The following is a 26,023-nucleotide window of genomic DNA, read 5'->3' on the forward strand; positions in this document are numbered from 1 at the left end:
AGACGTTAATTTTTATTCATTTTAGTTTTTGGTTATTTTTTTAAAAACCCAAAGTCTAAAGGTTTAGGCCTAAAGCGACAGCAGTCGACTCCTTAAGGAAATAACGAAATGGATTAAAACAAGCCCTAAAAGTAGTTTCTCTTGATCTGAAAGGGAATCCTGGGTCACTTGCTGGCTAGTCCAATAGGGGTTCCTCGTTCTATTCTCTTTGGGAGTGGGAGCGTGGGTGGGAATTTGGTCTCTCGAAACAAGAGGAACCACCCTGACAGGGGGCAGAAGGAAAGTCAAACCCCCGTGATAAAATAAATAAAAGAAAGAGGCTTGTGACAAGCTGAAAACAAGTGCTGGCTCCTCTCAGTCCCAGAACCCTCTTCCCTTGGGTAATAACTCCCCAGGAGGGAAAAGACGGCCCAGTGCTTAGGGGGCTAAGTCAGAACTCTGGAGACCTGGTTTCTGTTCCCTGGTCTTTCCTCCTCCTTCCTGGCTGGGCGACCTTGGGAAAGCCATTGCGAGCAGGTCTATGCCACGGTCACTGGGCGCTTCCCCCTCGGATGTAGCAAACCCGCTTCCCCAAGCCGCTGAGGGAAGAATTCTTTCACCGACTCAGCTGCTGGGGGGCGAGATCCACTGAACGAGTGTCCTGGGGATGCACATTTTTTCTACCCCCCTGCAGGGGTGGCAGGTTTGCAGAAATGGTGGTGAGGCTCAGAATGCCCAGAGCTCGCAGCCCTCCCGGACTCAGACGGCCTGCCCCACACCTGCCTACGGCTCTGGGAGGAAATGTTAGGTGGGGACGGGACTGGGGTGCAGGGGGGTTACAGGCCCTGGGAGGGAGTTTGGGGGCAGGGGGAGCTCTGTGGTGGGACAAAGAGGGGTGCAGGCTTTGGGAGGGAGGTTCGGTGCAGGAGGGGGTGAGGGGTTGGGCTCTGGGAGGGGATAAGGGGGGCAGACTGGGAAGGAGTTTGGGGGCTGGAGGGGGTGAGGGTGTAGGCTCTGGGAGAGAGTGGGGTGAGTGCAGGGAGGGTGGGGGATGCATGGGCTGGGAGACACGCCGGGGGGCGCATGGGGGCAGGAGGCAGCATTGAGGGACACTGGGACGGCAGACAGGGCTGGGGGAAGAGACCGGACCCCAAACTTCAGTGTAGCAGGCCTGCGGGCCCATATAACTCACTGCCTATGTCCCCCGTGTGACCTAGACGGGCCAATCTACATTTTACATACAAACCAGGCCTTAGTCTCTCTGTGGCTCTGTTCCCCCTCTGTCCACAGGAGCTCATAGCACCGCCCTGCCTGGTGGGAGACGGGTACGTGACAGATTGCAAGGGACTGCAGTAATGGGGCCAGCTAAGCACCATAGACAGACAGACCGACATCTACCACCCCTCTGACAGGGCAGAATGATCGCACCCCCTCTGCTGCTCTACCGACCCCCGAGTCCTCTGGAGTCGTTGGTGCCGGGGGCCATGTGGACCGTCTCCAGCACGGTAGTTATTTACTAAATACATGTGGGAGAAAAAAGGCCCGTTCAGTCATCCGCATTGCAAGGCAGGATCCTTCCCTGCGGTCCAGGCAGCAGTCTCGTCCCACTGTGTCCCGCGGGCTAACAGATCTCACCCGTCAGAACCCTTGATCTTAGCCCAACCCGCTGCCAGGCCTGGTCTCTGGGAGGGCTGATGCGGAGGGCCGGGTCAGACCCGGAAGTCTCCGAAACAAATTGCCTTCTGCTGCCGTCCCAACAGGGGCTGTTGCACCGAAGGGCCGGGTGTTGAATTTTGGGAGTTGTTCCGGGGAAGGTGGGTAGGGGGGCTGCTCTAGAACAAAGGGGAATCCTGCCCGGGTTATATCTATGTACAAAAAACACCTTCTGTCCCCTGCCTGACGCCTGTGTTAATATTGCTTTGTGCCTAGGAGAATCCAAGTATAAAAATAGAGCATCTTTGTTTAAAAAAAATACAGGGTGATGGGGTGGCAACGTGCAGCACGATGGATGTGCACGGGGATGGGCAGGAAACCCGGCCCTGTGCAACGCGGGGTAGCGGTGATCGTGACATGTGCAAGAGAATCAGTCCTACGTCCAGAAGGGGGCAGCGGAGCGGGTCGGCGTGAGGGGAGGCAGACGGCACGGGCCTAGGTGCGGCGTGGGGCAGCGGCGTGGCTCTAGCCGTGGGGAGGGCAGATAGCACCTCCCTTCGCCCCGCAGGGGCCGGCAGCGCCATGCCAAGCCCGGGGGGGGGCAGTGGGCACTACGTGAGGGGCCGGGGGGCGCGGGTGCGCTTGGTCCGGCGCGTCGGGGAGGAGGACCCCACGAACTCAAACTGCTTCTGCCGCTCGGCGTTGTTGGGGAAGGGCAGCTGGCCACGGTAGAGGCGCTTGATGAAGTGCGCCTCCTGCTGGTTCTGGCGGCTCTTGGTGGCTTTCCGCGGGCGACCCTTGCGCGTGAAGGCCATGTACCAGCCCTCGTGGCGGGCGTTCTGGAAGGCCGTGTAGTTGTTCTCCAGCACGATCTCCGTGAAGATGCAGTCTTTGCTCTTGCCGTTGGGCTGAAGGGATGGAAGGGGGAGACGGGAGGTTAATCCAGCTGGGAAAAGGTGAGGATGGGTTTGATCCTAGGCCACTTCTTTTTGCCCGAATCGAGGCCCGGAAGGATCTAGCAGCAAGAGGAGGTGCTGGGTGGCCAAACATCATGGAAGCCTGGGGAGTTTCCCAGGCCCACCGGCAAGCGGTATGAGGGGAACCCGGACTCTCTGCCCCATTCAGGGCATGGCCGCTGTTCAGAGGAGGCTAGACAATGCTCATCAGGGAGCAGTTTCTGGGCTCCAAGGGCAACTGGACCGTGACTCACCAAATTCATAGGATCACAGAAATACTGGGCTGGAAGGGACCTTGAGTGGTCACCCAGCCCAGCCCCCTCTCTGAGGCAGGGCTGAGCCAACCTAGACCCCCCCTCTGAGCTACTGTCAAAAGCGTCCAATGCTGGGGATTTCACAACCTCCTTTGAAAGCCTGCCCACGCTACGGGGAACCTCAAAATGAGTCCGAGGCAGGCTGCATTAACGTGGGTGCGTCACCTCGGACTCAGAGCCCCAGGAAGCACTGTATTACTTCCAATGACTCTGGAGAGTCATTATTGCATCCACATGACCCTATTTCGAAAGAAGTGTTATTTCACAAGGAAAGCAGCAGCACAGATTTCCAAATAATGGGCTTGGTTGTGTGGCTGCTGCGCTTGTTATTTCAAAAGAATGGGGGTTATGTGGAAATAACTCCCGAGTGCAGACCAGGGCTCTGTGGAGGCCCAGCCTGCTGGGTAACTGCGGGAGCACAGCTGGGGTGAACCAGCGTAGCTGCGTTGACTTTAATGGAGATAGTTCAGTGTTTCTTAAACTTTTTAAGACCGAGGAACACCAAACAATTTTTTTATATGAGAAACACCATGAATTTTTTGTTGAGCAAAAAAGAAAAGAGGTTTGGGGGGGGGGGGGAAGGGTCATGGGGAAGTTATTGAGCAAAAAAAAAAAAAGTCGCCTGTCTCTTTAAGGGCGGCCATTTGGAATTCTGTTGTTCTCCGCGGCACACCCGACTGCCTCGCGCACACACAGTTTAAGAAACACTGAGGGTATGTCTACACTACCCCGCTAGTTCGAACTAGCAGGGTAATGTAGGCATACCGCACTTGCAAATGAAGCCCGGGATTTGAATTTCCCGGGCTTCATTTGCATAAGCCGGGTGCCGCCATTTTTAAATGCCGGCAGTTCGAACCCTGTGCCGCGCGGCTACACGCGGCACGGAGTAGCTAGTTCGGATTAGGCTTCCTAATCCGAACTAGCTGTACTCCTCATTCCACTTCTCCAAAGGATTAATGCCCACAAAACAGATATCAGACAAGATCACAAAGAGAAAACAGTTTCTTGCCACTTTAACCAGAAAGGACACTCTCTAAATGACTTAGCCACCTGCATTCTGCTACAAAGACCTTTTACATCTGCACTTGAAAGGGAATCCTCTGAACTGTCATTCATGTTAAAATTCGACACTTGCCAACAAGGACTTAACAAGAATTTGAACTTTCTCACCCATTACCAAGACAGTTTCCCCAATTATCACCTGTAATACCATTAACTCACAAACATCCCACTCTCCCTACCTTTAATATCAGCAATTCACAGACACTTACCTTCCTTCCTCCCCCTTCCCACCCCCCGCATCCCCCTTCTGTTCTGCAATGTGATTTGTCCTTTTCATATTTGTTCATTTTTTTTAATTGTATCCTTTGGTATCTATGGCTGTGACTACTTTCTTCCACTATTTGATCTGAGGAAGTGGGTCTGGCCCACGAAAGCTCATCATCTAATAAACCATCTTGTTAGTCTTTAAAGTGCTACATTGTCCTGCATTTTGCTTCCTCTGAGATGGATTCCAATAAGACAGACGAGAGATGCGATAGATTCAGGCACTGGAGGCCAGCAGGGCCCGATCCTTCATAGATAACAGGCCACTGCATTTATTTCACCCCATTATCCATGAAGAGATGGGGATGCCACCACTTCCCCCAGCGGGGTTCCACCCCTGGATACAGTTAGAAAGCCAGCTTCCATGACCGGGGTGGGGATAAGGCATGGAATTGGGGGGGGGAGCACGGATCCCTGTCTGTGACTCACTTTTCCAATGAGCTTCCCCCTCTTGCTCATGCAGATGTATTTCTGGCTCTCGGCTCCCTTGATGCGGACCCGGCTCCCGAAGGTGTCTGTCTCCACAATCAGCTTTGCTGCAGGGAGGAGAGAAAGAGAGAGAGAGGGAGAAAACCAAAACTCCTTCTACCGGTGCTTGCGGGGGTGACGGCCAACCTGCACGCCGGGGGTTGGTGCATGCGCTCAAACTCAAGAGCCAAATGGGTCAAACTACCAGGAGTTAAATGATCTCAGCTCTGCAGCACACATAACCTAGGGAACCTGGCGGGCACTGATGCAGTTTTCCGCCCTACCACATACTCCAAGAGACACAGGGCACAGCTCCATAAGGAGCTGCAGGCTGACACTCGGCTCAGGGAGATGGAGCTGGGCTAGAGTGCGAACAGCGAACCTCCCCGAGTACCCACCCATCTCAGACCACAGGCACGAGTTTGGGGTGGCTAGATGTTCACGCCGCTGTGCTCATGCTCTGCTTTTAGCATGTCTGCACCATCAGAGTTAGCATGAGTGGGTCCCCTGGAGCTAGAGGTTTGTGTAGAAGTGTGTAGGCCCCCTCGCCCTCTGTGTGCTTTCTTGCACCAGGGGGAGACCAGCTGTGCCCCCTCAAAGAGGAGCTATGGGGACAGATCTCATTAAATCGTCGCGGCACCCAAGGCTTTCCCCTCACTAGCTAATGGGGCCAAGAGACAGAAATCTGAGTAACCGGAAGGCTTGAGTAAAGAGTGAGTTGGCAGTTATATCCTGCCATGTCCAGCAAGCAGTCATCCACTGCCTCTGCCCCACGTAACGATCAACAAACCCTTCATGAAATCCTAGAACTGGACAGGACCTCGATAGGCCCTCAAGACCAGTCCCCTGCCCTCATGGCAGGACCAAGCACTGTCTACATCAGCGGTGCACAATCCGTGAGTCGCAGCGCTTTGATCTGGGCCGGCTGGTATTTTCTTTTCCTGGCTCAGCCCCCGACATACACTTGGCGGGGATGGGGGGGAGCGCTTAAAAGGGGTCGTAAAATTTTCATGTCATGTTTTTTTTTTTGGCTCAACAAAAAATGATCCTTTTTTCTTTTCTTTTTTTTAAATGCCCAACAAAAATTTTCCCGGCTCTGGGGGTCACGAATGAACAACGGTTGAGCACCATTGGTCTAGATCCGCCCTGAGAGAGGCCTCGCCAACCTGCTCTGAAATATCTCCAGTGAGAGAGATTCATGGGGGCATGTGATGAAAAACGGCCACTGCCACGAGCCCAGAGTGTCAAAACACACAGCGAAGAAAAGGTTAAAGTGGCAAAAATGCGGTGAGGGCGCAGGATGATTGGCGCTGCAGACTGCGTGCCGCTTGTCGCCGGCGCGGTTTAATTGCCTGAGAGTCCATTCCACATGCTTTAATGAGAACACTTGGGGGCCAAGGCGTTCCAGACCAAACTAGGAATATCCTTGCAACCCAAGAGCTAGCCTGCACCTGCGTTTAATTATCTGTTGCCTGCACCGGTGGGTGTTTAATTAATCTGGAGAAAGATCTGGAAAGCGCAGGGCCTGGAAGCTGGGCAGTGGGGCTCTTTTAACCTCTGTCTTGCTTGAAACAGCCTTTCCTTTTTTCACGGAAATCACAGGTTTTTAGTAAGGAAATTAGGGGGCGTCTTCTGAGGTTCTTTGAGACAATTCCCAATGCCTAAGACCACATCAACGGGGAAGGGGAGATTGTAGGAGCAAAATAGCCCATGAATAAGTGTCGTACGCTGCAGGAGGGCTTTGACTTCTCTGAAAAATAGAATCCTTGGGTAGAAGAGACCTCAGGAGTCATGAAATCCAGCCCCCTGTCCAAGGCAGGACCAACCCCAACTCAATCATCCCAGCCAGGGCTTTGTCAAGCCGGGACTTCAAAACCTCAAGGGATGGAAATTCCACCGTCTCCCTAGGGAACCCATCCCAGTGCTTCCCCACCCTCCTAGGGAATGCTGTTCTTGGAGGCCCAGAATAAGGTCTCTGAACCGCGGAGTGGTAGTATTACTGTAGGGCTTAGGAATCTCAGAAGCACCACACCATGGGGCAAGGACACACGTCCCTAACAGTATGTCTACGCTACAGAGTTTTGTCAGGAAAATGGCCATTTTTCCAACAAAACTTGAGGAACGCCCACACTGCAATTGTGCTCTTCTGCAAGAAAATCGAAAGAACAGAGGGGTTTTTTCCAGCATCGGTCATCCTCATTCTGCGAGGAAGAAGAATGAGGGGAGGAGGGAGTTCTTTCGGAAGAGGAGGAAAGAGGAAAAAGCACAGGTGCCCTGGTGGCCACTCCGCCCATAGCAATCGCAGCTCACATGCGAGGGAGCGTCCATTCAGTGCGGATGCTCTCTTTTGAAAAAGCAGATCGCTTTTCCGATGCACTTTTGCAGTGTGGACGCGCTTTTTCGGAAGACATTTTTTCGGAAGATCTCTTGAAGGGAAAAGCTTGAAGACCTGACCTGGGTTTATTCTAAAGGCTCAGAAACCAGATGGCAAATAATAAGAACCCCAAATATAGTCATTAAACCCCCCCCATGATTTTTAACCCAAGCTCATAATTTTTTGGGGGGGGGGCTTAAGATGTGCGCACTCTAAACTCCGGGATCCTTTTCTATTATGGAACCCTTTGGAGGTGGGAATTATTTCGGAGTACTTGTGGGATGGGCACGCTGCACCCAGGCTCTCCAAAAGTGACTTCCGAGGCGCTCGGTTTGCAGGTTAGGCCCTCTGGGGAAGGGTGAATGGCAGCCTAAGAAAACCGCAAGCTATTGTCCCGAGCCGTGAAACCTCAGTTATGCAGTTGCCTTTCCTTCCGGCTGTCTGTTCCCAGAAGAGCAACCCATCCTGCTGCCCTATGGTGTGCCCAGGCAGGGTTACAGGGACTTGACACTGTGCATATGGCCCTGATCTAGGAACTAGTGGAAACAATCAAACAACCAGAGCTCTTGGGTTTTAGGACCTAGCGGTTTGGTATCTAGTTCCTTTGCCTTTCAACCCCCTTTGCCTGTCCAATCCGCACGGGCACAACCGCCATGCGTATATAAAGGGGCCACGAATCATTTCGGAGCTGGAAACTAGACAGTGTCCAATCAGAGGAGCAGGCTGTGCCAGGCAGCCGACTGGGATGGAGCTAGATACATTGATGAACAAGATGAAATGATGCATTGGCAGGTGATGACCCAGGAGGTCCCTTCCAGGCCTGGGTGCCTAGAACCAATACACTGTATGTCCCAATTCCTGATGGGTTCCTAGCCAAAATTCCCTCCTCTGCAGCGTTAGCCCATCTCTCGTTACAATCTCTAAGGAAAAGCCTCTACCCACACTTGGAGGAGGAACAGAATCTAATTTTAGTGCAGCAAAACAGCATGCCTGCCTCCGACCACTCGACTGTTACAGCTGAGTTAGGGGAGCTATTGTTTTGCTGGGCCGCTGGGGAATTATGGATTGAATCCTGCTCCGGGTTCCTTCCTTGACTGGAGCGGGGCTGGCTCTAGATAGAAAACCCACAATCCAGCTCCCTGATTAGGTGATAGGCCACTGACTTTAATGGGAGTTGGCCCGATTCCTCAGCAAGTGCAGAAATTGGCACCTGGAGCTTAAAAACCATCCCAAGCTCGCACCAAGGTTTCTTTGCCAATTCTCTGATCTGCCGCACTCTGGGGAAAACAAACGTTCGCCTTTCTGTTTGTAATGAGACTGTTTCAATCAAGCAGGACGATAAAGGTTTTTAGCAGCTCTCCTTGATATGGCCATAGCTACCCCGCCACCAGCTTCCTGGGCAAGACTCATTCTTCTGTTCTCGTCTGATCTCGAACAATTCCTCAATAAACATTTCCCCGCTCTGGGAGAAGTTTTAATCATTATGTTTTGTCCTGCAAAGGAGTCTTCCTTTTATCGGCTGGCATTTTGAAAAAAAAAGATCCTTTTCAAGCCATTCATCTCTCTGCCAACCCTTAAAATAATTTGAAAAACCTCAAAACAAATTGAGCTGCCTGGCGCTTCATTTGTGACACAGAATCTTGAAATCTTCATCCGGTGGTCAGAACAAACTGCAACCATCTGATTGTATATTCTAACAGACCCTCCATGTGATCTTACTCATGCCCCCACAGAAGCGAAAGGCTACGTCTACACGGCAGGTTTCTTGCACAAGAACTTTTTGCACAAGAGTTCTTGCGCAAAAAGTTCTTGAGCAAGACTGTGTCCGCACTACCATGTGCTTTTGCACAAGAGCATCCATGGCAGCATGGGTGCTCTCTTGCACAAGAAACCCCTATCCCTGTCCACATGTGCCTTGTAGAAGGCTTATTCCTTGTAGAAAGAGGAATAACTCTTGCGCAAAAAGCCCTGTGTTCTTACAATTTACTGTACTTTTTCTTGTGCAAGAACAGGCTTCTAGTGTGGACGCGCCACATGTTTTTGCGCACAACCAGCCATTTTTGCGCACAAACTCTGCAGTGTAGACGTAGCCAAAGGGTGTGGGACCTAGGGGTATTTTAAACCCAATTCAAGCTTTTCTCTTTGATTTAATCTGGTAGTTGAATGTATTAATCTTCAGTGCAGTTGCCCACATGTGTGTACCTGGAGTCCAACAAGATCTCAACGCAGTGTGTTTCTGATCAGATTTATGTTTAGCCCCCAAATAAACTGATCAGAATATAAATTAAGCAAGAGTTGCATGTAACTATTGTCTCTAAGGTTGTGCTCAATCGTTACTGTAACGAGCTGTTGTACGTCGGAAGCATTACAGTCTTTGATCACAATCAGAACTTTGCCTGTAGCCTCTACAAGAGACATTTCCACAGCCAGGAAATATAAACAACAATCCACGTATTTTGTTAGCTTCTCACATTGGAAGATGAAATCCTCAAGTTTGACTTTTGTCATTGAATGCAAAGGGGTCAAGATTTCACCCCAAGATTCAGTCCCAAGCATACTCGGGGCGGACGGGAGTGGCTGTAGCAAGCCTGTTTTGTATATTAGATCAGACTCGCTTTAAAAATTGTCGCCGCAAGTTCCTGGATATACCAATTGCCAATAAATCATCTTTTGGTTTCTAATACAGGTTGAACCTCTCTAATCCGGCACCCTCGGGACTTGATTGGTGCTGAACCAGAGAATTTGCCAACCTGTGGGAGTGTGATAGTGTCTAGCAGCATTACCAACACTGCTGCTGCTTGCTGGACTGTTAGCAGGGTAAATTGGAGCGAAATAAGAGCACAGAACACTACACATAAACACACTTTATGGGACTGTGGGAAACTTGGCCACATCCCTCATGAGCATCCTTCTGGCCAACTGACATCACGTCGGACCATGGATGCTGCCGGACCAGAGAGGTTCAGCCTGTAGATAGCAGAGTTCAGCTGGCTGCATGGCCGTGTGGCTATGAAACTGGCGAAACTGGAAGGTCTAGTCTCAGTCTCTTTCTTGGGGATATATATCAAAGCAAGAGCTGTGCCTCTTCTTACCCCATGCCAGGGACACTAGTTCTCTGTCCTGTTAAGTGTTTCAAAGCTCTCCCCAGGTGCAGGCACAGCACTGTTATCCCCATTTTATAGACAGAGAAGCCAAGACAGGGACAGGGTTGCGGCACAGGGATGTGCTGGCAATGGAGGGAGTAAAACCGGGGAGACAACTTTGGCACCCCTGTTCTAGACACTAGGTCTCCTTCCTTCTCAGATGCTCTGCTCTATAGGGGAAGCAACGTTCCTGCCCAGAGAAAGACCCAAGACTTCTAATGTTCAGCCCAACCCCTGCTCTCAACACGGAATCCCATTCCCTTCCCAGAGCGGGTATGAGAACCCAGGTGCATACACGGCTTGTCTCCTGCTCTACCCACTAGACCAGGCTGCTTCTTGATTATTAATTATTATTTGCGTTGTGATAGCACCGAGGAGCCCCAGACGTGGCCCCCCGTTATGGCAGGTGCCGCACAGATGCAGAACAAAGAGGCGGTCTCTGCCTCAAGGAGTTTACAGTCTAACCCCAGCAGTGCGACTCGCCCTGGTGTTAGAACTGGTCTCTCTGGCCGGGTCCAGATGTGGAATCTTTGCACGGCCGGCAACCACTTCCAGGCGTGGCCGATAGAGCCATCACTCAGAATTGGCCAGTCTCTTTTCACCCCAGATGGCTGAGATCCGGCCAGGTGCTCAGGGGGGAGGGGGGTGGGGTATCTCCAACTCCTTACCGAATTTGTTGCCATCCTCTGCCGTGGCGGTGATCCTTTTGCCGTTCACCTGGACGTGTTTGCCACTGGTCCGGCTGTAGAGCTGGTACTCTCTGATCTGCCTTCGGCTCAGCTGGTCTGTCATGGCGCCCTGGTCCCTCACGTACTGGTTAAAATTAGGAGACGGTTGATTCTCCCCCTTTGTTTACAAAGGGAAAAATAAAATGGATTTGTTTTGGACAGCCCCACAGACATGGCGAGGATATGGAGCTGGGAGCCATCCCGGGCAGGGGTCTGTGACCCTGGGGAGCACGCCATGTGTCAGGAGACAACACAGAGAGCAGGGGATGGAGTTTGGTCCTAGAGGGGAGGTCCCATACAGCTGGAAATGAGACCCCCCCGGAGTCTGTGGACAGGGTCACTGCATTCCACGCACGCTTGTGTATAGATTTTAGATTCCGAGACATCATGGGGTGCAGAGGGGTGGGGATACGCCCCTTACGTCCCTGCTTTGGCTCCTTCCCAAGTAGATAGTGACCTAACGTCATTACCGCCTGCTGGCTGTGCACTGACGGATGTGAGGTGAGTGCTCTATCCGGTGCCCCTAACACCAGTCACCCATGTTCTCACTATTCTTTTTCATCCATTGGCGGAATAAATTTTGTGTGTGCACCGAGGCCTGTGTGAACGTGCACCACCGGTGGAAATCAAACCCCTAGCTGTGGGTGCTCTGCTCGTCAGCTGGGCGGCATTTGAATCTCTCCTGAGTGGCTGCACAAACCCACAGCTTGCAGGGAACGCTGCTTGCGACCCCAGATGGATCTAGCCAGCAGCCTCAACAGAGGGCGGCATGGGGCCTGAACACCCCGCTCCCCTCTGACATACAGAGAGGCTGAATCTGGGGTGAGGCTGGGGACAGACTTTGCCGGGGTCTGGGTCCCTGGAAGGGGCGTGGCCTCGGGCAGAAGGGGCGGGGCTAGAGACAGCCAGAGCTGCCCAGACCGTGGTGTGCGGGGCTCTGGCAGCGATTTAAAGGGCCCAGTAACCACTGTTGACATCACAGCAACAGCCTAGAGTCCCAGGCTTTTAAAAATCGCCCACCCCTTGCCCTCCCCCGCCGGCAGTCCTGTGTGTGGGTGTCAGCTCATACTGCCGCCCCCCACCCTGCTCCCGCCCATAGGCTCCCTCCTAAGAAGAGATCAACCGGTGCCTCTCTCTAGCCACATGCCTGCCTAGGCAAGACCCGCCCCCCCGCCATGCCTCCTGCCCCCTCGGAGCGCCAGCCCGCTGGGCAGCAGTACCTCCTGTTTCCATTACTTCTTGGGATTGGTAAGAGCCCTGTGCCTCGCCACCCCCAAAGTCCTGCTCGGCTGGGGTAGCAACCCGATTGCTATGGGGAAAACAAGTCTCCTTCGGTGTCTGCAGAAACGTGACCCCCATCGAGGATCATCTTCTCTCCACCGGTTTGTCAGTCTCTCCATGCGTCTGCTTATCTACTAGAGCCGTCTCTCCACCACATAACACATCATCTGTGTCTGTCCATCCATCCAATATAATGCTCTAATATAAACCTTCCATCTACCGTAAATAACCATCACCCATATGCCCACAATAACACTGTCCCCACACACCCTGTATCTATCTGTCCCCACACACCACTCCTATCTATCCAGCCAGCCGGCACTACAATTGATAGGTACTTCCCCCCCATTTCTTTTTCTGTTACAAATTCTGAGCGTCCCCCTTCCCCCCACCCCACTCAATCTCCTCTGAAGAAGTGGGTTTTGCCCACAAAAGCTCATGCTACTCTGTGTATATTTTGATAGTCTCTAGCTAAGGTGCCACACTTGTGGTTTCTATCGATCTAGATTGCGTATTTGCGTTAGCGAAGCAGGCAGGAGCCCCGGTGCTGGAGCAGAACCCATGGTGTCAGGCGCTGTACAAACACTGAACCAAAAGACAGTCCCTGCCCTAACGAGCTTCCAGCCTCCTTGTCTATTTTCCATGCCCATCGTCGTGGCCTCTGGCCACCTTAGGAATGGGATTCTTCAGACACAGGGCTGGGTAGCTCCACTGGGGAGAAAGGAGAAGAGATGAAGTAGTAAAGACACTCCCCCCGCCCGACTCTCGCTGTCGTTAGTGACCACAGACCACGGGCGGAAGGTGGGCAAGTAGGTGTCCAGTATTTTCTCAATTTTTTTTTTACCGGACAGGAGACAAAAATATTGGGCTGTCCAGGTCAATACCTGACAACCCTATCTCAGCACCCCCCAGCGCTGCTCTCAGCACCCCCCAGCGCCGCTCTCAGCACCCCCCAGCGCCGCTCTCAGCCAGATGGATTTCCAGCACCCCAGCCAGTGCTGTCCGTAGTACCCCAGCATCACCCAGAGCCTCACTGCTCCCCCAAGATCCTGAGTAGGGGAAGGGTTAAGTGAGGGAGACCCAGGTTCACTGGCAAGGGTCCCACCCCCACACGCTGCAGAGGAAGGGGAACAGCCCTGCTCCAGGTCCCTGCCAATCTTCCTTCCTGACCCCTGATCAGCCAGCCAAGCACCCGGGGGGGGAGAATGTTCCAGCCACCGAGCCCTGGCCCTCCCCGTCCTCGGTCCAGTCTCTAGCTGTGGCCATCCCTGACGCTACCGAGGACTGAAAAAAGCCAGACCGCACTGGGAGAGGAAACAAATCCCTTCCCGACCCCGCCAGGCAGCTGGCTGAAACCCTGAAGCATTAGCGTGTAGGCACGTACGGCAGACTGGAAGTGAACCCTGCCCCCACCATCACAGGCAAAACCGTCTGCACTTGCACACAAGAGCCACCGGGACAGAAATGCTTCAAAACCCAGGCCAATCCCAAACCATCCGCCAGCCTGGGTGAGCCAAGCCCCCTCTCGTAGGTGGGAATTCCCAGCCAGTCCCTACAAAGGAGTAAAACCGCGACATTACCCCAAGTTCGCTTGAACGTGCTTCCTCATTAACGTTCCCTGTAAGCTGGGTGTGTGTGCGGCTGCTCGGGAGAGATTCCAATGCCGCCCAGTTGTTTTTACGGGTGGTGCCCATCTACGCATGCCTCGGTGCACAGAACAAAATTATTCCACACCTGGATGGAAAAAATCTGCATGCGGCAGCTAGAAAAGATGAGAGGGAACATTGTTCCCCCACCATAGCAATTCGTACTGCTGTGGGAAGCTCATTCTACTCTATGGCTCAGCCCTCAGTGATACGGGACTCAGAATGGGCAGAATCCTGCTCCGGTGGCTGTAAATGAAGTCAAGTGTTGAACCCACAGTGCGGGACTCACAGCTGGAAGCTCCACGTATGTGTGAGAAGCAACTAGACGTCCATGTCACACCCTGTAACAAGCAGGACGACAACCACCTGGGGCAGCAGACTTTCCTTTTAGTTTCAATCGCAGTGAGGTTCCCTGCCCCAAATTTTGCTTTCAGCCTCAGAGCCACAAAACGCAATGTGGAACTTGGGGTCCGACCTCTCCGGTCTCGTTGGCTGCTGGTGTCCAAGAGGATCGACTCGATCCCATACACCAGCTCACATGTGCTCCAAACCCGGCCTGAGCCACCTGGAAAGTTTCCTAAACTGTAGCAAACAGGACAACAAACTGAATTTTTCTGTCCCAGCAGAGACCCAGAGAAGACTGATGTGTTTGTGGCTCTGCATGCAAACCTTTTGTGCCGCTCTGGCTACATGCATGTGTGTCAAAGCATATAGACTGAATCCCCTTCCCCCCCCCCCCCCCCGCCCCTCAAAGTTACAAAGGAGAGGGACAAATTCTGCTCAGATATACTTAGGTTGCAACCCCACTGGCCGCAAGCCATTATGGAGACTATGTGAGAGCAGAATCTATAGCTCAGCCTTTCACGTTTACACTGGTATAACTGTTAACTCCAGCAGCATTACTCCGGATTTACACCAGTGTAACTCACAGCGGAATCAGCTCCCTCGGAAAGGCGGTTACATAAAGTGTGTATTGTACCTAAGCAGGCTTTGTGACTTATGCTAATGCCCTGGCAGAAACACACGTGCATTATTGTATGGTAAATACCAACTAATTACAACAGCCATGCTGGTGAACTACAATGCTGATAATCCTCACTCCCTACCATGGATACAGAGCTATCAGGGAGCAGTTAAACTTCAATCACTGTCTTTAACTATGCATTTTATTGGTACGAGAAGGGGTCATTTTATCTCTATGCAAGTGGAATAGGAAGGCTGGATTTCAAGAGCTAAGACAGATTTTCAAAACTCCTTAAGAGATTTTGACACGCAATTCAGGTGGTCACATTTTTTAAACAAGAAGTGGCTTTTTTGACTAAAATAAATTTCCCACAAACATCTATATATTTTGCTTAAAATGACTGAGGGTTTCAATTTTAAAATACAAAAAACATTCTTGGGGGCAAATATTCAGTTTTTGGTTAAAAAAATTGATACAAAGATTATTTCTTTTGGTGAGGGTTCCAGCAAAAAAATTGGAGGATAATTTTCAAAACCTGAACTTGTTACCACCAACAGAAAATGTGCCAAAACCAGTCATCACAAGCTGGAAAAAAAAAATCTTTGCTGTTGGAAATATTTCTACAAAAATTAGAAAAAAAAATTGTAATACTTGGATTTTTGAAGCAGCAGGAGTTCAAATCTCTTAGCCTTGTAAAGATTTCAACCAGAATGTAGATCTTTAGCTTGCACTCGACACATAGGTAAATCCATCTGTAGCCATGTAATGTTCCCTATTGCCTTCAGTGGAAGACCACTGATTTACCCCAGCTGATTTCAATCAGGCCAGGATTTCACCCAGCTAAGAACAGAGATCTTAAATGCCTATTGCTAAGCTGGCTCTCAGTCAGATGTGCATTTTGTCTTTGACTTCAGATGAAGCAGGCTCATGCCCTGTCTTTGTATCACTTTAATCTGCCCCAAATTTCTCTTTAATCTGCCCCCAAATTTCTCTGAGAGCTGAGCAAAGATTTTCTGTAGTACCAACTTCAGCTCATCAGAAACACCCACAGAGCAGTGACACAGACCACTGCGTTGACACAGAAGTTCTTGTGGCAAAAGGAAAAGGGTTCTGGTCTGTGGCTGATCGCCATTTTCGCGATCGGGGCTTTTTTGCGCAAAACAAATCTGAGCTGTCTACACTGGTAAACTTTTGCACAAAAGGGACTTTTGCCCAAACGGGAGCAGCATAGTATTTCCGCAAAAAAGCACTGATTTCTTACAGTAGGAAGTCAGTGCTTTTCCGGAAATTCAAGTGGCCAGTGTAGACAGCTGGCAAGTTTTTCCGGAAAAGCGGCTGATTTTCCGGAAAAACTGGCCAGTCTAGACACAGCCTGATTGTCTCTCCCTATATGAATATCTTCTCTCCACCCAATCTGCACTATATGGTGTGTTTCAGATACCTTCTTGTGACCTTATTACCAGAATTTTCAGACAGGCTCAAAACCCACCATCAAGCCCAGATTTTCCAAAGACCTCCGCTTTCATTAAAGCTGCGTTTCTCAGACTGTGGGTCCTGACCCCCAGGAGGGTCATGAGCAACTTAGAGGGGGATCGCGAGCAACTTAGAGGGGGGGTCGCGGTATCACAAAGTTTGAGAACCCCTGCATTAAGGCACCTAAACAGGGGGTTGATTTTTCCGGAAGACTCAGCGTGAGACAGTTTTGCATATCCGGCCTAAGTCTCTGTAACCTTACATTACGGTCATGTGTCCTATCGGGGTTCAAAATAGTTAACAAAGGGTTAATTGATGGCTAATAGATGCTTTCCTACAGGAAAGAGTCCAACAGGATGAAAGGTGGCTTATAATCACGGCTTACAACCCCCATCTGTGGACGTTCTTATGAAAACGCCCATGTTGTAGACTGCTCATTCCGTCCCAGGCTTGTAACAGCTATTAATGTATCGATCCCACATAAAACACGTCGAAATGGTCCCCTATAGTCTGACTATCGTATTTATCGGGAGGCATGGAAGGCCAGCGCATTCGCAGCAGACTCGGGGGTGCAACGCGAGCTGGGCGTCCTGAGGCGAGCAGTTTCCCGGCCGATAGTGAACACTCGTGCAAGCGCTCACCAGCACGAATGAGGCTTGCACGCCGCATCCCCAGGGAGGGTGAAGCCGAGCGCTTTCCCAGGGGAGCTAGCCTCCGAGCGCGGGTGTTCGGACGCGGCCAGTCATTTTGAACGCCTCTGTTTCTCGGGGCGCAACAGGAGACGCTTTAAAGGGCCCTCGCTCTCAGATGGGTGCTCAGCCCTGTCTGGGGATCAGGACCCTTTAACGTCACCCACGTAGAGCGCCCGGAGTCACTTCTGAAAAGTTGGGTGTGGCACGGACGCCATCAGGTGAATGGGCCCTCCCAGGCCCTGTACACGTCTAGGGCCAGCGCCTGGCACTCAGCCCCATGCCGGATCAGACCCTTTGGCAAAGAAGCAATTTTCTTCTTTTGACTCAGGCTGGCTTTTGGATCCGGGCCCCCCTCCTCGCCCACCCTTACTGCCCCTTCCTAGCCCTGTTGCTGTCTGGCCCCATCCATCAGGCTTCCTAGCATCGGGCAGGCCCTGTGTGAACCCTACACAGCGTGGGGGAGGGATGAGCAAGGTAGAAGTGGAGTGACTACAGCTGCCCCTTTTAGATCTTCCAAATGCCTCTTGCTTTTTTTTTTGGCTCTGCTTCTTTCTCCCCTTGAGTGCTCTTTTCTTTCTCATTGCTTATTCCAGCTCACAGGTCAAAACCTCCCCCCCCCCCACACCCCCCTTCTGCCACTTCGCCCCCATCTCCTTCACAAAGGAGGGGCTAGGAAAGATCACAGCCAACATCTACGGGGGATCTTCACAGGTCTTTAGTGTGGCCGCTGGGGGGAATCGGCCCCTTGCTGCTGCCAAAGGAACTGGTGATCAGCCGCCCCCCCCCACCCGGGACAGCTGTTCATCACACAGGAGCTCAAGCATGGCCCTGGCCTTTGCCGGCTTCCCCCCCCCATCTCGCCCCCCCGCCCGCTGTACACCCTCGGTGGGGGAAAGCACCACCTCACCTTTCACAGCATCATCAGAGGACCCTCCCCGCCCCCAAAGGGGGCCATAAAACCAGGCCCGACACCATTGTGCTAATTTCTGCTCCGTTCCATGCTGCATGTAGGAGCCTTTTTGTGTGTGTGTGGGGGGGGGGGGGGGGGGGGGCTCTTGGGTCTCACTTCCTGCCAGGGCTGCGCTTTAGAGCCTTTGGGGGTGTTTCGGTCCCCATCAAAGGCAGCGGCTCCCTTCCCCTCTTGTTTTCAAAGTGCGAAAGGCCCGGCCTGAGTGGATGAGGGGAAGCCGAGGGCTGGCCTGTTCCAGCGGGCTGGAGGCGAGCGGAGAGGGTGCTGGTATGGAAGAGTGCATTTTAATAGCCCTGGCTTTTATTGAGCTCACCAAAAGGGACGGTGCATGTGCAAAAGGAATGGGAAAGGGGGGGAGGGGGGAGTGACACCCCAAGCCACAGTGAGCCGCTCTGACTTTGCATTTCAAACCCACAGGCCTGATCCTGCTTCCGCTCTGGCGGGTGTCAATCTGGAGTCACTCCGCTGCCACGCCTGGGCCCAGTCCCTGGCGTACCGCTCGGCAGTGCTTGACTTACAGCCCCGTGGGCCCCCAGAGTCTCTCCCGCGTATAGTTCTGCAATCAGGCATGTCCCTTCAAAGGGCAGCATGGGAGCCAAATCTACAGGGTTCATAGACAGCACAATGCATGCGGGACGTAGGCATCAGGACCCTGAAAATAGCTACACCCCGGAGCAATCCCACCGATCTTACTTGTCTGTTACACTTACACCTAACCAGACAATTTCCAAGACCCTTAAAATAATGATGGCCCTGAACTTCCAGAGAAGTAACGTTTCTCACATGCACAGAGCCACTGAGTTCACTGGGCCAGATTCTGTTCCCAGTATAACTGCATTGGTTACTACACTGAGTGATGCTGGTCTGCAACTAGAATCTATCCCCTCAGTTTCCTTACATGACTAACGTTATCCCCACAAGCAAAGGCATTTGCAGGAGAGCGCTCGCTCCTTAACTTCGAAAGCTACAACAGGTTTCAGAACGCGAGTAGAATAAACCGGTGTTCTCAGCCGTCGCAAAATGGAATACACAGGTAAAACTTTGATTCTGGTTGAGAGGACATTAGCTAATTGATTTTCAAGCAGCACACACAGCCCAATACATCCCACCTTTAGGATTAAAGCAAATGCACCGCAGGGGGAGAAAAAAGCAATTACTCTAGTTTCCAAAAGAGCTTTGGGCACTTTGGGTTTCAATGCTATTGCAACCGTGCACTTTTAAACAACCTGGTTTTGTCGCAAAGCCAGAACCCCACAAGTAAATCTCAAAAGCCCATAACCTGATTTTTTCCCGTTGGGGTGGGGGGGGTTAGTAAAATAGACAATCTGTTGCAAACATACCTGGGTTTGACAGGAGAGCATTAAGAGCTGGAAACATCTGTATTTGGAAACAAAAGAGAGAGAAAAAATACACAGGGTTTTGTTTGGGAGGGTGAGTCTGTCTACCACTAGTACACTATTGATTAAACCTTGTTGCAAATAATTTGGAACAAAAGTAGCTGGGAGGAAAGAAAAGAAAAGCGCTTACATGGAAAGGTTTTGGAGGCTGACGTGCTGCATGTCGCTTGCCAAAATTTAAAAAAAAAAGAGAGATAAATACATAAAATGAAGAAAATCAGTTCTGAGCTGGACTCTCTCCAAAAATCCCTTAAAGCTGGCTCATTCCTGGGGGGTGAAGGTAAGGAGTTGTGCTCCCCTCCTTTGCAGTCAGAAGCCCCCCAGGAAAGGAGGTGTCAGAAACACCCCCCCCCCCACACACACACACACAGTTCTTGCACCTTTAAAACCACATGGGATCAGAAAGTGCCTGGAACAAAAATTGATAACAGTGCATGGAGAAGGCTGGAGCAGCGCATCCGTGTTCTTCCTTCCTTTCCTTTCTAAGCGTTACCAAGGTCCGTGCCGTGCTTGAAGAACCCTCCTAGCATCCAAGTTTGTTTCATCCATTTCCCCTTTGCCTCCCCACCCCGCCCGGCCCCAAAATAGAAACCTCACTGCTTTCCACAGTTTATTCACTGGGTTGCATCTCTCCTTCTGCCTGGGCGCTGCCTCCTCCTACATGGGAAGGTGGCTCCAGGCAAGGCGCTCCCATCTGGGGAGGAGAAGGCACTGGAGAGGCACAGGCTGCAGTAAGTCCCAAGCTTGGCTCCAGCCGCGAGGTTACATGAGGAAGCAGGGGCTTGCTTGCAGTCTCTTGCTGGCACCTCACATGCGTCAGTCCTGGGATCTGGGAAGAGTTTCTGCAGATAGAGGCAGAACCTTCCTTTCTGGCTTCCCTGCAAGTCATTCAGCAGCTGGAGAGGGAAGGAGGAACCTCACCTAGCAGGAGCCTGTGAGGGAGGAGAAAGAGGGTGGGGGAGGCAGCTTGGCCGAGCGGCTTGCTGTGTCCCCAAATTGGAGAAGCCGACCTGAATTAACAGAAGTGAGGGGAGGGGGATGGACTCAGCCAGCCCCCCCGCAGCAGCACACACCTGGCCCAGGGGGCGGGGATGCATCCAGGAGAGTGGCTACCCGCTAGCGTCTGGCCCGAAAAGCCACCCGTGCATAGAAGCGGGGCGCACGGTGTTCGGTATGATGCAGTCGCAGCGGGTGGCTGGTGACGTGTGCCTAAGACCAGGGGTTTGCAAACAGGGGGTTATGACCCAGGGGCTGTGGAATGTCAGGCCCTGGGTCTCGTGGCTGCAGGGGGATCTGGTGAGCAGTGGGGAGCTAAGGCATCTCCCTGCCTGGCCTGGCACCGCCGACTGCGCTGCACCCCAGAAGCAGCCGGCAGCAGGCCCAGCTCCTTGGTGTGTGTGTGTGGGGGGTGTGTGTGGGAGGGGGAGAGCACACAGGGGTGCAGCAGAGTCTGCAGTGCAAGGAGAAGCAGGAAGCTCCCTTAGCATCCCGTCCCCCCCGCCCCGCTGCCCAAGAGCATCTCCGAATGCAGGCGCGGGGCAAAGAGCGCGGCTTCGCCCCTGCCAGCCTGCACGCAGAGACGCCCCCCGAGGCGGGTGCACCTCCGGGTTCAGCTGAACGGCCAGCAACCCGCTGCAGAGGGGTTCGCCGTCCCCGGCTTTGAAAGGCCCTTTCTTGCCGGGTGGGGTGGGTGATGGGCTGGCTTGCAGCTCTAGCGAGTGGCCCAACCCAGGTGGCCTTGGGGAACCCTCCCCCAGGGGTTGTGCCCAAGAAGAGCCCCGGGGCCGCGCCGGGGAAGTCCAGCTACGGCCTCCACAGGGCGGAGGCGGAGCAGTAGCCAGTTCTTTGCTTATCTCTGTCCGGAGCCGCCTCCGGGGGCGATGGGGTTGGTTACAGTGCGTCCATTTGGCCTCACCGCCCCAGTCCCACTCGGTGGCCGCCTGCCATTGATTGTAAGAAGCAAGCAACTGCGTTTGCCTGGCCAGGGAGAGGTACACTCCCTTCTCTGTACCCCCCCAGAGTCCTTGCTGCCCCCCCTCACCCAGGCCCTCCCTGCTCCCCTGGAACGTGGAGACTGGCAGAAGCGGGGAGCGTCTGGGAAGCCCAGCTTGCACCTGCCCCCGCATTCTGTCACCTCCCTCCGACTGCGCTCTGCCCGGACCCCTGTGCCCAGGTGCGGGTGTGTGGGGCTGGCACACTCAGGAAGGGCTAAAAGGGCCCAGAAGGGAGCCCGGTGCTACAAAAGCTGTCATAAAGGAACTCAAATCCAGGACGGAGACGAACTGAAACATAGATAATCCCTTTAGGGGAGACCCCCTCCCGCACTGAAAGCCTCCGGGCGGAGCTCAGAACTTGGTCTCTGCCAGGATCCATCCCTAGCTCCAGGAGGCCGTGTGTGTAGTGGTAAGAGGGGCTGCAAGTCAGAACTCTTTGGAGTGCCTTTCCTAGCTGCTCTGCCACCGAGTCACTGCCAGACCTCAGGAAAGTCCCTTTACCTCCCTGTTCTTTGGTCCTGTTAAACGGGGACACAGGAGGAACATGAGACTTCATTGGGTAATATTTGGTGACTGCTTTTATATCCTGGCTCAAAAGATGCTGTATTCATCGTCGCCACCTGGAAACACCATGTGCGAAACGCATCGCTAAAGAAATCCTGAGCCTTTCTGACCGGGGGGTTGTTTTACAGCTAGATCTCTCCGTCACCGTTTCTAAGAAGGTTACCAGAATTACAGAATAGTTCCAGCGCAACGTTGCCTGTCAGTTGGCAATTGTCACGGTGTCATGCAGCCGGAAGGGTTATCTTCTTGGCGGAGTTACTTATTATTACCCCTTGAATTCCTACACACAAGTGGAAGCCGTGTTGATGAATTATGCACTGTTGTCCTTCCAAGCCGGATATTGGCCTGGCCAGCTCTCTGAAGTAAGTATGAAGAAGCAGAACCCCTCCCCGCGATAGCACCGTAATGATACTGCCGTCCGAATGTCCTCGTTATGAAGCGTGATAGGACCAGAGTGAGGGGGATCGAGAACCATTCTGACCCCTTCTGGAACACCGGGGGCATGACACCCTGCCCACCTGCAGCCAGGGACCTTCTAGGCCCGATGAGCACCCCATCCTACATTGGCACTTTGCAATCCATTGCATGAGCTCCTTGGGAGGCTGCCGGGGGGCTCTGGAAACATCAGTCGATTCATGCAAGGCAGTAGTGGAGTCACTTCCTTGCCGGCCTGACACCCGCTCATGAGCCCCGCCAGCTAACAGTTCCCCGCCTTTCCCGGCAGTTCCCTGCGGTGACCAATCCCGGATACTTCAGAGGAAGGCATAAAACGCCCCACAGGAGGCAGGGTGACCATGTGGCCCCATGGAGCAGGAATCTGGCCTCACATCAGAGGACTAAGGGCTTGATCTCTTCAGGCTCCATTTGCTCCAGCGCTTGGCTATTAAGGTGATAAGTGCCTTCTAAATACCTTTGATGGGTATCTAGGTAAGGCCCCCTTTTCAGTCCCAAAGTGCTGCCTCCTGTAGCTGAGCACTGTTAAAACACAGCTGCCTTTTGCCCCAGAAGTAGCTACATTTCTAAATACCTAAAAGGGTGTCACAAAGAGGAGGGAAAACAATTGTTCTCAATCTCAGAGGACAGGACAAGAAGCAATGGGCTGAAACTGCAGCAAGGGAGGTTGAGGTTGGACATTAGGAAAAGCTTCACTGTCAGGGTGGTGAAACACTGGGATAGATTGCCTGGTGAGGTTTTGGAATCTCCATCACTGGAGATATTCAAGAGCAGGTTAGCCAGACACTGTCAGGGTGGTTAAACACTAGCCCAAGTGGAGCATAGGTCACCTACAAGTCTCCTCCACTTCACTCTGTCTCAAGACAAAACTTCAGGAGTACCCCTGTTGTCGTCCTTCAATCTCAGTAGATCTTCTCCACGCTGTCCGAGGTCTTCCTCTTTTGTGTTTTCCTTGCAGGTTCCATGTGAGAGCTTGACGGACTACGCTGGAAAATGGTTTTCTGAGAATGTGGCCTAGCCAGCCCCACTTTCGTCTCTTAATTTTTTGAGAATTAAACACTGGAATAAATTGCCTAGGGAGGTTGTGGAATCTCCATCACCGGAGATATTTAAGAGCAGGTTGGACAGACACCTCCCGGGGATGATCTCGGCCAGTGTTTCTTAAACTTTTTGAGACCGAGGAACACCAAACAATGTCTTTTTTAAATGAGGCACACCAAGGATTTTTTGTGGAGCACATAAAAAAAAAAGGATGGAGGGAAGTTATTGAGCAAAAAAAAAAAAAAAAAAAAAAGTCACCTGCCTCTTTAAGGGTGGCCATTTTGAACTCTGTTGTTCTCCGTGGCACACCTCGGTGTGCTGCGGAACATAGTTTAAGAAACACTGATCTAGCTGATGCTTGGTCCTGCGGGGAGGGCAGGGGACTGGACTCGAGGACCTCTCGAGGTTCCCTCCCAGTTCTATGACAGTTCACTGGTGGACTTGCCCTCTGTTTACTAAGCACTGTGGGATGAAAGTTGCGAGGGACACATGAATGTCTTACTGTTGCTTCCAAGGCGTCCTGCCAGACCCCAGAAAGAGGTGCGAGGCGAAGCTGTCAGCTGCCAAGGCTGGGTCTGGAGGCCATGGAAGGAGACTGGGATGTCGGGGTTCCCTGCGTGACTATCACTGTGCCCCCCTCATTCAACTCATCCGCTGAAGTGGGTTTTACTCACGACAGCTCGGGAGACAATATATTCGTTAGCCTCGCAGGCGCCACAGGACTGTGCATTGCTTTTCCTGTTCCCCCCGCTCCTTTTCCTCCCTCTTACAGCTTGTCCGTGCTGCTGAGTCGGTCCCTGGCTGAACAGGGCCACGAAGAGCTGGGTGAGAGGCTGCATTGCCGAGCGCAGCCCAGGACGAATCCCGCCCAGTCTCACGTCCCCTAAGCCCATTCTTCCCACGTATTGTGTGTAGACAAGCCCCGGCGGCTCCTTCCCCTCCTTGCGTTCTAATGGAGTCTCGGCTCTTCGGGGCAGGACCTGTTCATCCCTGGAAGTTGCCACAGAGCTGAGCACAGGGGTTCTGCTCAGGGCTTCTAGGCAGAGCCGCAATAGGGATGCTCATGAGTCATGGGTGTGCTCTGTGCCTCAGTTTCTCCAAGTGCAAACTGGAGGGTATGAGACGCTGCCCCTCACAGCAGAAGAAGACTCTTGGAAGAGATGAACACAGGCCTTGCCAACAGAGGGACTGTGCCCATTGCTAGCCCCTCGTGTAGCCAGGCAGCTTATCCTGGTTCCAAGCAGGGCTAAACCGTGCAGCTGCAAATAACTCACCCTCCTTTTACATCTGGGGAAACTGAGGCAAGAAGATGCACGTAACTTGTTCCAGGTTGCTCATTAAAGCAGCAAGAGAGCTGGGAGAAGAGCCCCAGGCTCCCAAGTGGTAACGCAGTGTGCTGCTCACTAGGCAGCACTGCCTTCCCTAGTTTTACCTGACTCCACTCGGCATTTGCACAAGGGCAGCTCTGCTGGTATCTGCCATCAGGGTCTGAAACCTGCCGTGCAGATCTGGCCACAGGACGGTTCGCTGGGTGGAAATTCGTGAGGGGCAGAGGATTTTGGGGGGCTCTTCCCCCCCCATGCTGGAGGAACCCTGCAGAGGGTGCTGAGCAGGGCTGGGAGCATGCCGGCCTCCCCTCCCTTTTGAAGTTTCCGCATTGGAGAGAGGTGATTTGGTGCTAACGACCCAAATTAAGCTCACCTGGTGCTCTCTCACCTCCCCCCTTCTGGAAGGCCCCCAACTAACAAAATGCTGCTTCTAATAAACAAAAGTGTTGATCTTGCCCCTGGCTGGTGTGTGTAATGGGGGAGCAGCCGCTCTCCCGCTTCTTTCCTAGGCTACCCCGTGGGATTGCTTTGTCTCGGGTGCTGATTCCCGGGGGAAGAGGTGCTAATATCACCTAGGGAACTGACTGGCAGCAGCTTATCTGGGATCAGCTCCTGCCCTTCCTCCCCGGCCATGTGCACATCAGCTGCCTGGGATGGACTGGAACAAGGAAGGGAGCAAATGGCCCATAGAGATACCCCAGGAACGCACAAAGTGGTAGACATGGCTGTGTCTCTCCCTCACTCCCAGGGGGTGAGGAAGGGGGAGGGGGCTTCACTTGAAAATCCCAGGAAGGAGGAAGTGTGTGTGGGGGTGTTATGTGTTTGGGAGGGAGTGGTGTCTAGTGGTTACAGCAGGGGGGAACTGGTGGCCCAGTTTCTGGGCTGTGCCAATGACTCGCTATGGACCTGCAGCTCTGTGCCTCAGTTTCCCCATCTGTAAAATGGGGATACCCATCTTGATGTCCCACATGAGCAGTTATTTCAAAGCGCACGGAGATGCTCAGAAGGAGGGAGCTGGGAGGGCACAAAAGAGTTGGCTATTGCTTTTCTCACAGGTGTGCACTGTCAGAACCTGGATGGTGGTGGGGATGGTCTGGCTGGGCAGGTGTTCCCCCCAGACTGTTACCCCTGTGGGTCAGGAACTCCCCCAGCACCTCCTGTAACTGATGCTTTGGACTGTAGTTTGACTGATGGCGACACACATTGGTTTGCACGTCCGGGTGCACACATGTGGCACATCGATTTGCATACATGTGGCACATCGCACACCGATTTGCAC

General features: G+C 52.8%; 1 protein-coding gene across 4 annotated transcripts; it reads right to left on the reverse strand.

The window, feature by feature from the left end:
* On the reverse strand, nucleotides 1-25,032 carry FGF17 (fibroblast growth factor 17). 4 transcript variants are annotated; one of them, XM_014579751.3, is made up of 6 exons: nucleotides 24,849-25,032; nucleotides 19,495-20,296; nucleotides 19,308-19,344; nucleotides 10,882-11,059; nucleotides 4,658-4,764; nucleotides 1-2,540 (listed from the first exon to the last, which is right to left on the reverse strand). In XM_014579751.3, exons 2-6 carry the CDS (start codon nucleotides 19,524-19,526, stop codon nucleotides 2,244-2,246), a joined length of 651 nt encoding a protein of 216 aa, XP_014435237.1. In that variant the 5' UTR covers nucleotides 19,527-20,296; nucleotides 24,849-25,032; the 3' UTR covers nucleotides 1-2,243. The 4 variants fall into 4 exon arrangements, with proteins under 4 accessions (XP_014435237.1, XP_014435238.1, XP_075767076.1 ...); XM_014579752.3 differs by having other exon boundaries at nucleotides 10,882-11,026; nucleotides 24,849-25,031; XM_075910961.1 differs by lacking the exon at nucleotides 19,495-20,296 and having other exon boundaries at nucleotides 10,882-11,026; nucleotides 24,849-25,031.
* Nucleotides 25,033-26,023: the final 991 nt, after the last annotated feature.

The sequence above is a fragment of the Pelodiscus sinensis genome, chromosome 28 (genome assembly GCF_049634645.1).
Source record: "Pelodiscus sinensis isolate JC-2024 chromosome 28, ASM4963464v1, whole genome shotgun sequence".
In the NCBI taxonomy this organism is placed as follows: Eukaryota; Metazoa; Chordata; order Testudines; family Trionychidae; genus Pelodiscus; species Pelodiscus sinensis.